Raw genomic sequence first — 15,819 nt, forward strand, 5'->3', positions numbered from 1 at the left:
GGGGGGGGGCACACGCAAATTCTAACAGTCCCGCACAAACACAAGTAATACCTTTAGTAAGAGGAAGATGTAGAGCTGGCATGAAGTGCTGCCATTTAAAAAATAAAGAAAGGAGGGGAGGCAGAGAGAGGGAAAAGGGAGGGGGGAAATTCTGCAGCACTCTCCTCTCCATCATGTGCATTCTGAGGGAGAGAGCTGTGAGGATGCCCTGGTTGGTGGAAGAGGCAGAAAGTGTACCAAGCGTCCTCCCACCCTGCCCTTTTCTTATTCTGTTGACACTTGCACGTAAATGAGCTATTATTATTCAGTGGAACTTTATACAGAAGCTAAGAATGGAGAGTTTCCTGAAGGTTTTGGGAGCAGAATTGTTGTTGGAGCATTTGGAATACACAAGGTGTGCTTCTCTGACGCAGGAGACAGTTGTGATATTAGCCGTGTCCCATGATGCATGTGAACTGGATAACTCAAAAAGCCCGACACGAAGAAAATAAAATCGTGCCGTTGTGTTTTTCATTGGGGCTGGATTTAATTTTTTTTTCTCCACAATGAAACTTGTGCAGACTCCAGGGGTCACCCTTTAACTGGGAACAGATTAGGCAGAGATGCTGCTGCATTCAGAAGGGCAAAGAGCACCAGAGGAACACATGGCCGACAAATTAAGGACAAAAGGCCGGGCACTTCCTACCTCAAAAGTGCAAAGACTAAGCTAAATCTTAGCCCTTTCTAGGAAGCCAGGCATGTAAAACACGCTTCGGCCCCTGTTGCTGGGTTGCTCTTGTGTCTTGTCTCACCACCTACCTGACCATATTTAGTCAGGCAGTGCAAAATATAGTTCCCACTCTGCTCCGCTCCACTCTGTTCCTTTTCTTGTCTCACCCTCCCTCACCCCTATCCTAACTCTCACACCCCCACCACCACCCCTCAGCAACTGTTGACTACAGGCTCCGGGAAGCCTTCCCTTCAGCTCCCTGCCTATTGATTCCGCCAGCCTAGAAGGAGAGAGGAGCGTTAGGCCAGCGAACCACTGTAACCATTTGCTGTGCTATTTTTAGGACCTCCAAATAAAGTGGTCTCCCGTGCTTCCACTTGTATATTCCTGATTCTTCCCCCCTCTCATTTTTTGCATCCTTCATCACCATCTCTAGTGCCTCCTGTGATACCAACCCCTCACCCACTGTCCTTTTGACCCCCCCACCCCACCCTCTCCTCACCCCAAGCCTATCTCTCTCTTCTTTTAAATAGAGCTGGGAGGCACTGCTTATGGTGGAGTTTTCCTCTGTTCACCTCTATACTTAGAATAATCACATATTTGACAAATGGTGCAGAGAGTTAGGCTGATTGTCTTGTGCTAAGAAGCATGGAGGGTGTTAAGACAGCAGGGGATGTTTTCCAGAGATCTCATTTTATTTGTTTTCTATACACTCTCTGGCATTGCAGGGGACAAGTGGCTGCTGCACCTCCAAGGCACTGAAAAGTTTGGGCTGCTTTCTCGCTTTTTCAAGCTCTCATTAATTTTCAAGTGTCTTTTTCAAGCTTTCCCGAGGCGCAGCCACTGAAGAATCTGTTTAATTAGTTGGTCTCATCACAGGGCACATCTATACTGTATAGAAGCAATGTCCTCAATGTCCTCCTCTATTTTTCACTCCCTCCACTTTTTTCTTCTTTTGCTTCCTCCACCTCAATGACATCACACACAAGTCCTCTTACTTACCCCACCTGCATTTTAACCGCTGATGGCCTCAAGATGTGTAAACCTCCACGTGAGGCTCTGCACACCAAATACTTTCACATGGAATGTGGAGTGTGACATTTCACTGGTAATGAATAAGACGGTGGAAACGTCAAAACCATGACCAGACCATAAACATTTATCGGAGCATATTTTCACGAGCAAGAAAACTGTGGTGCAGTTGTCAGCTCTTTAATTTGATACGCCTTTTAAGAAGCTTACATTTGTTTGGCCACAGCGCTGCTTGTATTTTCAGCCTTTCGTGGTCGAGATAATTCTCCATAGATTAAAGTGGGCAATTTAATTAATATTGTCACCGCGATTTACAGCATTTGGATTACATTATCTTTATGGCTGCCATGTCAATTGACCATTTGCAGGGTGAAATGGATGCCTAACTGAGCCATGGTATGTCTGAGGTAATTCCCATTTTTCTTGGTCAACCTGTATTTCAACAGTTTGGGTTTTAACACATCTTTACATCCTCAATGGTGTGCAGCCTGTTTTTGCAGCCCAAATCTGTGTATTGTTTAGACGTAAACCCAATCATTTCTGAATATCATTCTAAATGTTGTAAAAATAGCAACATAGAGATGTGCACAATTATCACTAACTGTACCTGCACACTTTGAAGGATTTATACATTGCTTATCCACTTTGAGCAGCTCAAGCCTCCTCTTTTAGGCCCCCAAACCCACCAATAAAATCTCACTTACAGCCTAACAGCTCATCTTCTTTTGCAGCTTGGTAACATGGTTGCATCATCATCCTCCCATGATGAATAGTGCTGGGCTCTTGTGTAGCTATGCAGTCAATGGATCAATAAGTGAAGGGTCTACTAATGGATGTGCTTTGTATCAATGAATGAATGTGTGAATTGGATTTCTTTTTACCTCCAATGATCGCTAACTAAGATGTGTCTAATTCCAAAATTAAAATACATTACTAAACATTATTATGAGATTAACCATGGTTATTTTTTGATTTGTGCATAATCGAAAAGCCATTATATTGGTACAGAATTTAATTAAAATGTTACATAAATAATTGATTATACATCACTATAGGGTTTAATATAATATTAAAAAAATTGTATTTATATTATATACATTTGTAGGATGTCTGTACAATAAATATTAATGTCTCTATTTCAGCTTCTACTGTGATTCAGCTATAAAATAATGGAAACAAAAGCGAGTCAAGGATTTACAGGGCAGTGTGTATTTAGAGACACTGAGTATTCTCTGTTGTCTAGTATTATGAGAAAGCTCACTCTCTAACTTAAAAAAAGGTTGCTTTCAGAGTCTCTGAAAAAAATGTTTTTTTTTTTTGTTTTTTTTTAGGGAATTCATTCATTCCCAAGCATTGATGATGATGAAGCAAATGTGTTTTTTTTTTTTCATTCCTGCCAGTACGGTCCTTCATTGCTTCTTTCAGCTCATCTTCATTCTCCCTTCCTGCATGTATTTTCACCAGTCGACTACGTAAGGGATTAGAGCTGCGGCTGAAGTCCATTTTGTGCTAGTTTCCACTGTGTGATAGAATCTGCACTGTCCTTTTCAGTCAGCCGGGCTCTTCCCTGTTTTACACTTTATCTCTCGTCACTTCCTTTCCACTTCCAGTTTGTCCGGTCATCTCACCTGCACCTCTTCCTCCTTCACCTATACACAATGCATCATTTGAAGAGGAGAGGGTGTTGAGCACTTGGAGGAATAAAATGATTTATGAATGGGGTAGCCTACCTAGGGGCTGGAGAGGGAAGCCAGTGGCAGTCAGGCTTTCTTCTCCAGCAGCTCAGCATTCCCTCCAGTGCCACTGCAAGGGAAACTCCTTTTCCTCCTCTGCCTCTGATCTCATCCAATGCCCTGATGTTGCTGCATGTTGCCATTAGGTAACTCACAAACTTCACAAGTACCTGTCTAATGCAGCAGAGTCTGACCTACATGTTAGTTGACTGATACATTTGCATCAGCAACATCGCAGGTTTTTAGCAGTGAAACATGGAAAAGTTATACTGAATGAAACACATTAATGGGGCAGTGTAAGGAGTGGATGAAAGCCGCTTTGTTCTGATTTTCTTGTAGTTTCCTGGTCATGTTGAAAAAAGATCATACAAAACTGTTCCGCTTTGAACTAGCTAACAAGCAAGGACATACAATTGCAGCGAACTGCTTTCCTCAGATTATTTAATTTTGTTCCACATATTCTTTAAAGGAATTCCGCGGCGTTAATTTGAGGTGAGTTGGAGTAAACTGTGTATTGGTAGCAATCCTGTTAGCGTTTCAAAAACCAGTCTTGAGCCAAGACCAGTGACGGTGCTCATATGTTGTCAATACAACAGAAATGTAAGCAATACTTTTTCATGCAGGAGTCAATTTCACATTGGAAAGTAAACCAGATTAATCAATTTAATATATAACCACACTTAACCCACTCTCTGACATCCTCCCATTTTTTTTGGAACGAAAAAGCGTGATTCAAAATTTTGCCTTGAATACGGAGTGAAGGTGAAAGAGTTTCCTCCATGCAGCAGCACGATCAGAAATACTTGAGAGGGTAATTATTTGTGCAAATGTCTGCGCGTGTCAAGCCAGCAACAGAAGGAGGAACAAACATAAAACTTTTTAAATTATCTTTTCAAATCTGTGCTGCCTCCAGTGTGGTTGTAGTGGAAGTAAACATACAGAAATAAGATGTGCTGCTGTGTCACTGTTGTGCAGACAGTGAGTGGGCCTAACACAGCACTGTCAGATCTGAGACAAGACACTTGTAGGTAAATACTGGCATTGTATTATTTATTTACTTTTGTTTTTTAGGGGGTGTTTGCAGGTATCGAAGCAAACTCCATATATTAGAGAACATGTCCCACTCAGATCTTTTTAATGTCGTTTCTCCCCCCACCCCCCGTTACCTCCCTGTGTTCCCCTCTCTAAGAGCTGGATCCCATCCAACAGAGCAGCCAAAGGACAAGCTAATACAAGCTTCAGTCCCCCTGTGGCCAATCAGAAGACCAATGCTTCTTGTGAGGGCTGAGCAAATTGTGGCTCTAAGCCAATAGATAAGCTCAGTCGTGCTGTAATGCTCATCCTGTCCTGTGGCATGCTGGAACAGTGTATACCGGCTGCCGAATCCTATGTTGCTGTAGTACATGTGAAGGAAGGGTGGGGTGAGGTGGCAGAGGGAGAAAGATGGGATGGATGCCGGAGGAAGAGAGGGAGTGAGGCCTGGATAGAAAGAGCTCGAGTGAGGGAGGGGCCGCCGCTCACTGTTGGGACTCAAGGACATAAAGAGCTTTTGGGAAAGTGACTATAGCATACAGAGGGAAAGGCTTGCATTGTCTAGCCACCGAAGCAGTGATGGTGTGATTTTTGCCCCTCTTGCCAAACCTAGAAAGAGCGGGATTTATTTGTGACACTTTAAGTGCCTCAGCAATGCTGGTTATAAATATGGCAGAGCAAGGTGATGTACTTTCACAGCACAGCTGTCAGGCATCCTTAATATTTTCTCCCACCCATTAAAAAACAAATGTAGTTTATCTGCTTAGTTGATGTATTAGAATAAGCAATACAATTTATTTGGACAATAGAAAGTACTTCTCCATCAGTGATTGGATGTTGGGTTGTGTTAATAAAGGAACAAATCCAAAACCAGGAATGTTGCAAGAAGGGAACGATCCATACAAGGGAATAAAACAAAAAACAAAATTTCCGATCTGATCTGAGAAGGAAAGCTAAACTTCCATGTCAAATTACATTCCAATCTTGAGATCCTGTGCATAAATTATATACAATTCCATTTGTCCCAACTCCAACGTCCAGCCAAAAAACCAACCCGTATTTGACTTAACAAATATTTTAGTGCCTTCCAATAAAAAATATTGCTGTGATTATAATAACTCGGCTGGCAAGGAGCTATTTAACCTTTAACTGAAGCAGTTAGTGACTCTTCATTTATAAATTAATCGCGCCAGAAGATCTAACCCCTGGTGGTGACAAGCTGCGCGTGGGTTGGGACACTGCCATGAAGACTGCTGAAACTACACCTTACAACTTTTCCAGATGTTTTAAATCTGGAGAAACTGTGGTGATCTATCAACTTTAAGAAAGCAATATGGTCAAAAAAAATCTAGAATGGTTCAAATGATAACCAAGCCTTAGGCAGTAACTGAAACATTCTTCTTCCTATTTCGGCTGTTCTCTTCAGGGGTTGCCAGAGTGGATCATCTGCCTCTTTGACTACTATTATAATATTTTCTGGGCTCTTTCTCTTCTCTTCTTACCTGCTCCAACATCCGATGTCTGATACACGTATATTCACCATCTCAACTCGGCACAGACTCATTTCTAATCATGTCCATCCTAGTCGCTGCTAGCGAAAATCTCAGCATCTTCATGTCTGCCACCTTTAGCTCATACGTCATAGCAGGTCTCACATCTGTCTTAGAAACCTTCCCTTTCATGTTTGCTTATTATTTGGTGAGTCCCTGAACAAACAAAGCTCCAGCTTCATTGAAACATAATTGTATTTAAATCAGACAGAATTCTGGGAAATAATGGTTGAATTTACATCCCAACCCCAAGGATCTGTGCAGAACATGTTAGTTTCTCTGGAGTCTTATCTGTGCAATGTACAGCCCATTTACACAAGCTCCATTAACAAGCTGGCTGTTAGAGATTTTGTCTTCTGTTCTGGGACATATGGCGTGTTCTCTTGGTGCTTAGAGGAGCCACTAGCTGATACAAGGCCTTTTGATCCCCATTATTTTGCACTGCAAACAATGGAATTTAATTACCAAATCACTCTTTCAGCTTCAGCCTTTTCATCTGCATATGTGCAGAGAAGTCTAATTGCTAAAGAAATTAGTCTCATCTGCAGCAATATGGCTGTTTGTTTGTTTCGCTTGGTCTGCCAATTACTGTAGCGGAGAATTTGATGGTGTTTTATTTTTATTTTTTTTCCCCCCTTTGTGTTTTAAGTTGCCTTTTTGTGCTCAAAGGGGCCACTTATGAGCATAAGTAACAACACACTAAAGTGAATGTGGAGGCAGATAGGTAGAACGCAGCGGTGATTTAAAGTGCGAGATCTGCTGCCAGACCGTAGATCACAGGAGCCTCTCCAAACGTCTCCCTGTATGGTGACTGCGTGTCAGGCTGCTGAGTGGCTGACGATCGAAGGACCTTCAGTTCAACTGCATTCTCCAGCATTCTGCAAAGCACAGAGTCAATGCCTTTGTTCCATTTACCTCTTTGCAGTTAATTTTACCAGGCAGAATTATCTTCAGCCTGTATACAAAGAACAAGCAAGAATGTGTTACTCATGCAGCTCTGGAGGGGAGAAAATCCTGAAAAGATTTCACATTTGGGCTCAATGCAAATTATAGGTTTGTTGTAAAATATTTTCTTGAAAACTACTGCTTTCATATATCTTTTTTTTTAATTAAATTTTATTCATCATTTTTTTCCCTCTTAAATTCCGGTTGTAGTCTCACTGCTCTCAGCCGTGCAAAGGCTGTGAGTGTAGCTCTGTCGGAGCGTGGCGACCACATTGCCTTACTTTCTCCATCTCACTGCTGTAGGTCCATTTGATGGATGGCAGAGCAGAGTCACTCTCTCTCACATCAAGTTTCTCTTCCGCTCTGCACATAAAGTGATGTTCAGTAAATGCATGGTAGTTTTATGGGTCAGAGTTAGGTGCTTCCTCAGTCCAATACTGCATGCCACGTGTGTCGTCGCTCTCTGTAAGGGGAAAAGATGCGCTTTATATCTCTTTTAGCTGGTGCCTCAAATGAGAATGAGACTTTGCCAAGTTACGGAGAAGAAAAGCAGAGAATGAGGTGCAAAAGAAGAATAGCATGGAGAAATAATTGGGTCGTTGTGAGCCAATGGGACATTAACACGCCATTGGGCTCCTCTTACTGTCTTACTATCTCCTTTTTCATAAATTGGGTTATTCAGGACACTCCATATTATCATGTGATTCAAGGCTGATTAAAGCTAAACCGTAAGTGGGATTCTAGTTTCGTTATTGACAAAAACCAGTGTCTGATCACGTTTAAAAATGCACCCCGACGTCTCCTAAACAACCTTCTAGACGGCAGCAGTAGCTACAATGATTACTAAAACGTCATCAGAATTGCACTCTTCCAGATCTTACCTCGTCCCACTTTATGCAAATAGTCCTTAATAAAAGCAGACTCACTCAGGGGCTTCAGGTATAGGCAAGAAGTGGAAGGTCACATTGCGGGGAGAAATTATTCTCCTCACAGCATGGTAATGAAGGCCTTTTTTATCCAGCAGTGCCAGTTAGGTTCTTGTCCTCTGTTCTCAGCTCCACTGCCGGCCTGGACATTAACGTTGTTTATTTACGCCACCCTCAGCGTCAGTGTTGTTTATAACAATCATGACTTGTACCACTTGGCTTTAAGAGTAGGTGCGATGACATACCAATATTACATCACAAAATATTTTACTTCCCTCGGGCATTGTTCCATGTAAGATCCATATCTGTTGTGTTGCTTTTGTCACAACGGGTAAGAAGCTTCGGAATGAAAAACTGTGCAGTAATCCACTATAATCCCAGTTTTATTTACCTGCTAAAGAAAAAATGTTTTAACCACATAAAATAATTTGTTCACAACAATACAAATGTTTAAATTTATACATGCCTGGGTGAATTAAATTTGCAGGCTAACTAGTTTACAGGTGTGGGTTTAAATGTCAGGTATAAAAGCTAAGTCATTGCAAGGTTTCTGACTCACCGTGAGGATCCGCCGTCAATTACAAAATAATGTAAATGAGAAGCCAAGAAGGTTTCTGACTCACCGTGAGGATCGGCCGTCAATTACAAAATAATGTAAATGAATTGTAGGTTGTACATGTGGTAAGAGCAGGAGTAACATTCCATTTCTGCTCAGGCTGTAACATTATGAATGATTTCCTTCAGGTTCTTTGTGTCAGAGAACCTGAAGGTATCGATCCTGCCCTCAGTGGACGATCACACTCACATTTATTCTCTGCAGCCCCGGCGTCAGATTAATCGTCCAAAAGACGTTTTGAGAAAGAAATATTAAGCGAACAAAGCCGCTTTGTCAACATTGGTTTAAAAAAGACTGCTTCAGCTAAAACAAACTAAAGATCGACATCTTTGTCCCAGCTTTTATCTACAGTATTTTCCATACTATATGTTTCACCTGAGTATTTTGTGTACATTTGATTTGTGTATTTAAGGAACACCCAATGGTTTGGTTATGTCATTTTTCAGTGATGCAATAGTAGTGGTCAGTTGTTGCATTGTAGCCGGTGCCCTCTTGTGGCCAAATATTTAATTATTTATTGACACAGGGTATAGCTTTAATATGTAGGACACTTACGGAATACAAGTCTACTGAAAATGCACGACTTGCAGTCGGGATAACTCGGTGATCCCCACACTTGATTACTATGGAGATGTATGAAAGTCAAGTGGAAAGCCCTGGTCAAATACAGTCAGAGCTTTTAATTTTCCCCACACAGGTGGCACCTTTTAGCAACTCATTCTGGATAAACTAATTAAATATCCTTTCCTAAGCTTGAAGCTTCAGTTAATGGATGACGCTGTGCCCAGCACACCGTCCTCCATCAGAGTAACCATATGTTTGTACACAGCCATTAATCTGAAGCTGGATGTTGACTGTTCTCATTTTGTCCTGTCCTACGCAACTTGTTATCCCCTGACTGTCCTCTCACTGTTGTAAGAACGGCTACTGAGCGCCACACAGATGGCTGTCAGCCAGGTGAGAGCAGCAGAAGGACCCTGTCGACCCCTACACCTAACCGCGCACACAAACGCGTACACTCCAGTCCAGTGTCTAACACACCATGACAATGCCGACACACACACACAGCCGAGGTCGTCAGAGAGCATCCTGGTCAATGACAAATTGCGGCCCGAGACAACAGGCCCCGGTGTAGCTCTCCTGAGAGACTCCTGAGATCTCTCACAGGGTGACCCAGTTCCATCACGTCTCCCCTTCTCCTTCTTGCCTCCACCACTCTCCATTCTCAGCTGCAAATCCTCCTGCTTTCACAGGAACCATTGCGTTGGTTTTAATGTTCACCTGTCAGCAGGAGATCCACACTGCGCTCTAAATATATTCCCTTCACACGGCTGATTTTAAGGTGTCCACTTCAAACTGCTGCCACATATTACTTAGTAAAAAGACTGCAGTCTACTAGCTCTTCTTCCTCAGGGTTCCGCGTGAAGAACCAACACAGTCTCTTCCTCTTTTTTCCACCCCGGCCAGCGTGAACATTTTACTGAAGAGTTAAAAGGGAAATAAGATTATTGTTTTGATTCTCAATTTGCTCTATTTTTTTTAATCTGCATTTACAGCAAATAGTTTAACTGCATTGCAGCATTACAAGTATTGTGCATTAATATTAATGTCTGCCCATTTTGCCCAGCATGGCAGGGAGCCTGTCAATCTCCTGCTGGAGGAGCTCCTTACACAGACAAACACCTGCCCAGCTCTCCTGGACATGGTTTTGACACTTCAAGGTGCCGGTCTGCCCCTATAGTGAGGAGACAGGTACTGTATTCTTAGCCAGTTGTTCAGCCTATCGGATGTGTCTCCACCCAGTCCAGATGCACAGATTCTATATATTGCACCAATAGGATCAAAAGACATGGGAACATTTAGAACAAAGCCCTCGTGTGGGACAAATGTCCTTGATTCTATTAGTAGTTCAGCATTTTTTTTCTTTTAAAAAAATGCTAGAAAAGTTAAATATTAACACAGGTTGTAATTCCAGCCAACACATTGTGTAAAGTCTTAAATAATTACTTGGTTCCAGTCTTAACACTTACCCACCGGCAGCACCATGGATGGAATTCCCTGAAAGTTGTCTCATGAGACGGTTCATTTTCAATATTTAGACAAATGAGTCTTTGTCACTGAGATGAATGTGATACTGGGCAGAATGGGTGTGGCAACACTATCATTTAAGCAGTGCTGCTCTGCAATAAGTGGTTGAACATGGCTGCAAGCAATGCAGGTGTGTGTGTGTGTGTGTGTGTGTGAACCGCTGTGTGATGAGAGGTAGAGAGAGAGAGGGAGTGAGCGAGAGAGCCAGGGAGGCTGGGATCAGTGTGCTGCGCTGTTCATCACTGCAGCACTACACCAGCTCTGAATCTCTGTCCGTACGGAGGTGCTGACTGCCTGCCCCCCCACCGCACCCCCCTCGCCTCTCTGCCCTTCTTTCTCAGCTTTCCTCAAGAGAGCGTGCTAATGATGCGCTCTTTCATTACTCCACAAGGACAGGGGAAGCTGTAGGTTTAGCAAAAAAAAAAAAAAACCTATGGGGAACCAGCGATCCTGATTAACTTCAGTCTGAAAGCTTGCCAGCACCTGGGTTCTCACTGGTCGGTTTCTCCCCCCTTTCATAGTTGGACTGTGTTCATTGATTGTGTGAGCGGTGGCTCCTCTGTCCTTGTGCTAAAGCCCACGTTGTCTGTGTGGCGTTTAAACCTGTATTCACCTCGTGTACGTACGCGAGGGGTGCGAATGCACGCAAAGTCGATGTGAATCGGGGCGTCATGGTTTGAGTCAAAGTTCACAGATGTGGCTGGTGCGGTTGTCCAGGGTTAATCGAGGCCAGAAACCTTCCCTCCAGTGCTGCAGCTTTATGTCTGTTGAAGGTACATTGTGTACCTGACTGCAGACCAGAGAGGAAGAGATCAGAGACGCTGCTCCCACTTTGGTAGTGTCTCATTTCCTATACCATATTTATATGGGGGAGGGATGTTAAGGATAATTGATAAAAATGGTCCATTATCCTCAGCATCCCTGTGTGTGTGTTCCTGGTATAGCTGTACTTGTGGGGACACTGTGTCCTTGTGATGACGTTTTGCAGGTCTCCTCTGAGTGAAAGGTCATTGTGGGTTTCAAGGTTCAGTCTGAAGTTGGTATTAGAATCAGGGTCAGATTAGAGAATCAGGGTGAGAATTTCGATGATGGTGTATATTTGTAGTAGTTAAGGTTAGGTTGTTGGGCTAAGGAATGCATAATGTTTCTGCCATGTGCTCACAACACGAAAAAACAGTGTGTGTATGGGTGTGTGTGTGTAAGAAGAGGGCAGGAGGAGGTAAGTGCCAGGGCCAAAGAAATAATGGATGAGTTCAAAAGCTAAACTGGAGCTGCCATGCAAGGATAATCTACCTGACTCCAAGAGATTAATATTAACGCATGTGTGTGTGCGTGCGTATCCTTGTGTCTGTGTCTGTGTGTGTTTAATTATCCGTCTGCGTATCCTTGTGTCTGTGTGTGTTTAATTATCCGTCAGTTAGACTTTATTGTGGAAGTGTGTTTTCTTCAGGAATTGTAATAAGCCATGAATGATAATTCAGCGTGTGTGTGTGATATAAAAACATTAGTCCCTTTTTGTCAGTGACAGTCCGGGGAGTAACAGTCCTCCTCCCTCTTTATCATCACTCTGACACCGTGACTCTTTTTCAACCTGGCTTTTGTGCAGCTGCCTTTGCAGCGACGTCTCTCCGTAACACACACATCCTCCAAATGACCTTCAGTCACGCCGATGTGACCGGTTCTCCTCGCCACATCAGACCGTTTCTGTTAAACACTGCTGTTTTCAACAACAGATTCTTCTCCTTCCCTCCTCCGTTTCTTCTGCAGGAGATGACCGGGAGTAAATGCAATCTCACGTAATTACCATTGTGCCTCACATATATAGGCGCCTTTTACGCATCATCAAGGGAAAAGTGGCTCTCCTCTTCTACTGAGGAGATTGTGGAGGAATGGTTACTCTAAAATAACACAGAACGCTTGCTCCCCTCAAAGCTTGATGTAAATAACACTGTGCTTGGGAAAGCAACTCCTCCCTAAGTTGATTTAGTATTCTTGTCCCTGTGTGTGAAAATTGGATGTGCTCTGCTGTAAAGCGGAGAAGAAAAAAAGTGAATAGAAATATGCTGTGTATCAGCAGTACAGACAATGTTGTACTTTCGCTTTCAGCAGATTGTGTCTGACCCCTGGCTGTAATGCACTGCACAAAACATTCATTCACATAACATGAAATGAGGTGTTTTACATTACAAATGTAGCTTTAATCATTTCTCAAATATTGTCTTGACTTTCTCCACAGGCTCTTTCTCGTGCACAAACCCAGGTTCATTCTTAACACAGCGTTTTCTTCTCCTTTCTCTTCTCCCTCGCAGTGCCATGCGTGTGTTGCTCTCCAAACTGCCCAGGCCTTGGATCGTAGATGAGAAAAAAGACGACGGTTACACTGCACTGCACCTGGCTGCCCTCAACAACCATGTGGAGGTAGCTGAGCTGCTGGTGCACCAGGTAACAACTCATTTTGATTCATGCAACTGCTTTGAATGGATGTTCGAGCGCTCAGTTTGACAAATAAACGCCGTCGTTTCTGCTGGGTGTTCGTATCCAGCTCGAAGCACAGCTCTGCCGTTCAGAGCGTCCACTGCACTCCCTGCAGCCAGCAAGCTGTAGACTGGTTGAAGCTGCTATTACTGCTTTTTTTTCTTCTTCTTCTTTTTTATTGAATCCATACGATTCAGATGGCCTCCAGGGGTAATCTTTAGTGCTGCTGGACCTTCATATCTTCCTCTTCTTGCAATCATTGGTCTTTGCTCTTTTTTCCCTTCTGAGATTGCAGGTTTTACTCCCCGTAGAGTAACACATACAGGAGTTAAGAAAAAAAAAAGTCACCTGACCAAGCAGGAATTGGGTTACTTCTGATATGGTGCGAGTCAAGAATGTTGCTGCAGCATACTACGCATGAACATTCGCTGTGCAAGCTACCTTTTCGGGGAGGGGGGTTCCAACGTCGCTGCAATGGGCTGGTTCGCAGTGATGGCTCAGCCTTTTATTCACAAATTGCACCACACCACAAGGTGCACTGCAGATTCCCTGCCAGCCAGTCAGTCTTGTTACTTGGGGGGATTTCATTTACTGCTGGATCGCAATGCTTATCTTCGCCCCACATCTTCTCCACTGAGCGATTTGCAATTGGAAATGACAATCACACGGGTTAAACTTAGTCGGTGGCGACTGTTAAAAGAAAAGAAAGAGTTTCTTCCCAGCAGATAAACCCAAGAAAACTGTTGTTTTTGTTTAGGTTTTAAAATTTGCATGAATATATTTTTTTCACATTTCTCACATGGTGTTTCTCTAATTATTTTTCAGTGTTTGTGACTAACGTTTTGTTCTTACCTCCTAGGGCAATGCCAGCTTGGACATCCAGAATGTCAACCAGCAGACAGCGTTACACCTGGCAGTGGAACGTCAACACACCCAGATAGTCAGGGTCAGAATCAATATTTTTCCTACTGTTCCAATTCCAACACAAGCTGAAGGTGTTTTTTTTTAGCTGTCTTCATTTTTTTTTCTGACATCAGAACTGTTGATTTAGGTACACAGATACTTATAATTTATTTAAAATATGGCTGGGAGTAAGTAAGAGTGAATCTTCTCTAAAGCTGCATCTTCACACACGTGGTATGGAACAGGATTGAGATTGCTACGTTGCCATCTTGTGGACTCCAGTACAATTGCACTCTATAATTAGTCCACGCAAGGCAGAGGCCAATAGACTGTGGTGTTTGCGCCACAGAATTTTAATGAATCATTTTTTGGGAGTAGTCTTTTGACTGTGGCTACAGCCTCTGTGTGACGTCTTTTTATTGTTTTTTAAACAATCTATTTAACAGCTGTTGGTGCGAGCAGAGGCCAAACTTGACGTGCAGGACAAAGATGGGGACACGCCGCTGCACGAGGCACTACGTCACCACACATTGTCCCAGTTGAGGCAACTGCAAGATATGCAGGATGTCAGCAAAGTGGAGCCGTGGGAACCCTCCAAAAACACGGTAGGGAACCGACTAATGTGGTTCGCAGGAGCTGATGGAGTCAGGGACAGATGTACAGGTCTGATTTTTAGGGGAGGAATTTTTTTTTGTTTTTTTTTTCTCCCTCGGTGAATTTAACTGAAGAACACTGCAGTGTAGAAAGTAATTTTATGTTTGAATTAGGGCAATTAAGTTTAAATTTAAAATCAAATAAATGACACAGCTCATCCACAAATGTCTCTATAATATTAAAACACTCCCTGTTATTTTTTTATCACAGTAACTCTAGTGTGAAGGGTTCAGTGGACATTTGGCTGACCTCTGCTGGTGGTTTGATGCCTGAATTTTTCTATGAAGTTTGTATGTTCTCCCTGTGTGGGGGGAGATGTTCTTCTCACAGTGTAGAAGGTCAACTGAGGTCAACTGTTCACTGTAACCTGACTGTAGGTTTGAATGCTTGTTCATCTGTATATTTGTTGCCCAATGACAGTAAGGTAGAACGTGGCTGGATGAGTTATATCATGGCTGCCTGTATAATGAGACACTTCGGGCCCTTGTTACGGTGCTGTTTGGCTTGTTTACCTCACAGACCCGTACGACCACTTGAGTGTGTCTGGTCGCCCAGTGTTTGACAAATGATGACTGATCACAGTCAGACAGGAAGCTCAGTGCTCCTCCGTCCTCCGTCACCTGAATCACAGGACAGCTTAGTCTGCAGCAGCTCATCATTTAGACAGAACACCAGACGCAGCCGGGGAGCAGTCAACCAGCTCACTGTCACCTCCTGACCAGACTGAATGAGTTTTCTCCCTGCAGAGGCCGTGGTGTCAGACCTGAATCATCTCCGTGATAACAGAACATTACTAATACCTACAGGGACCAGTTTAGGGCTAGAACTCGGTGCTGCAGCAATGAGCTTACCATACCTGTCACCTCCCTCCCTCATCTCTCTTCTCTGCTCCTCTGTATTCTCCTCCTCTCATCAATCCCCTCGCCTGCCCTCTCTGGTTCTGCAGCAGAGGAGCGGAACAGACAGACAGCGGCCTAATTGTGATATGTGCAGTTGGGTTGTTCTGCCGAACTCCCACTCCTGCAAAATGAGAATTGAATTAGTCGGCCCGGTGGTTCCATCACAGAGATACAAAAACTACTGGTTGAAGACAATTATACACGGAAAGCCTGAAAGAAAAGGGTGTGGGGGGGGGGGGGGGGGGGGGGGCTGGGCA

At 43.4% G+C, this 15,819-nt stretch overlaps 1 protein-coding gene across 6 annotated transcripts in view; it reads left to right on the plus strand.

Moving 5' to 3' along the window:
* mib1 (MIB E3 ubiquitin protein ligase 1) overlaps positions 1-15,819 on the plus strand; it is a 70,082-nt gene that overhangs the window by 44,449 nt on the left and 9,814 nt on the right. For all 6 annotated transcript variants that reach the window (XM_025066106.1, XM_025066108.1, XM_025066109.1 and 3 more), the window contains 3 exons: positions 12,941-13,073; positions 13,966-14,052; positions 14,456-14,614. In XM_025066106.1, coding sequence (XP_024921874.1) covers positions 12,941-13,073; positions 13,966-14,052; positions 14,456-14,614 — 379 coding nt within the window. The remainder of the gene's footprint in view (positions 1-12,940; positions 13,074-13,965; positions 14,053-14,455; positions 14,615-15,819) is intronic.

This window comes from Cynoglossus semilaevis, chromosome 20 (genome assembly GCF_000523025.1).
Source record: "Cynoglossus semilaevis isolate Cse_v1.0 chromosome 20, Cse_v1.0, whole genome shotgun sequence".
Taxonomy (NCBI): domain Eukaryota; kingdom Metazoa; phylum Chordata; class Actinopteri; order Pleuronectiformes; family Cynoglossidae; genus Cynoglossus; species Cynoglossus semilaevis.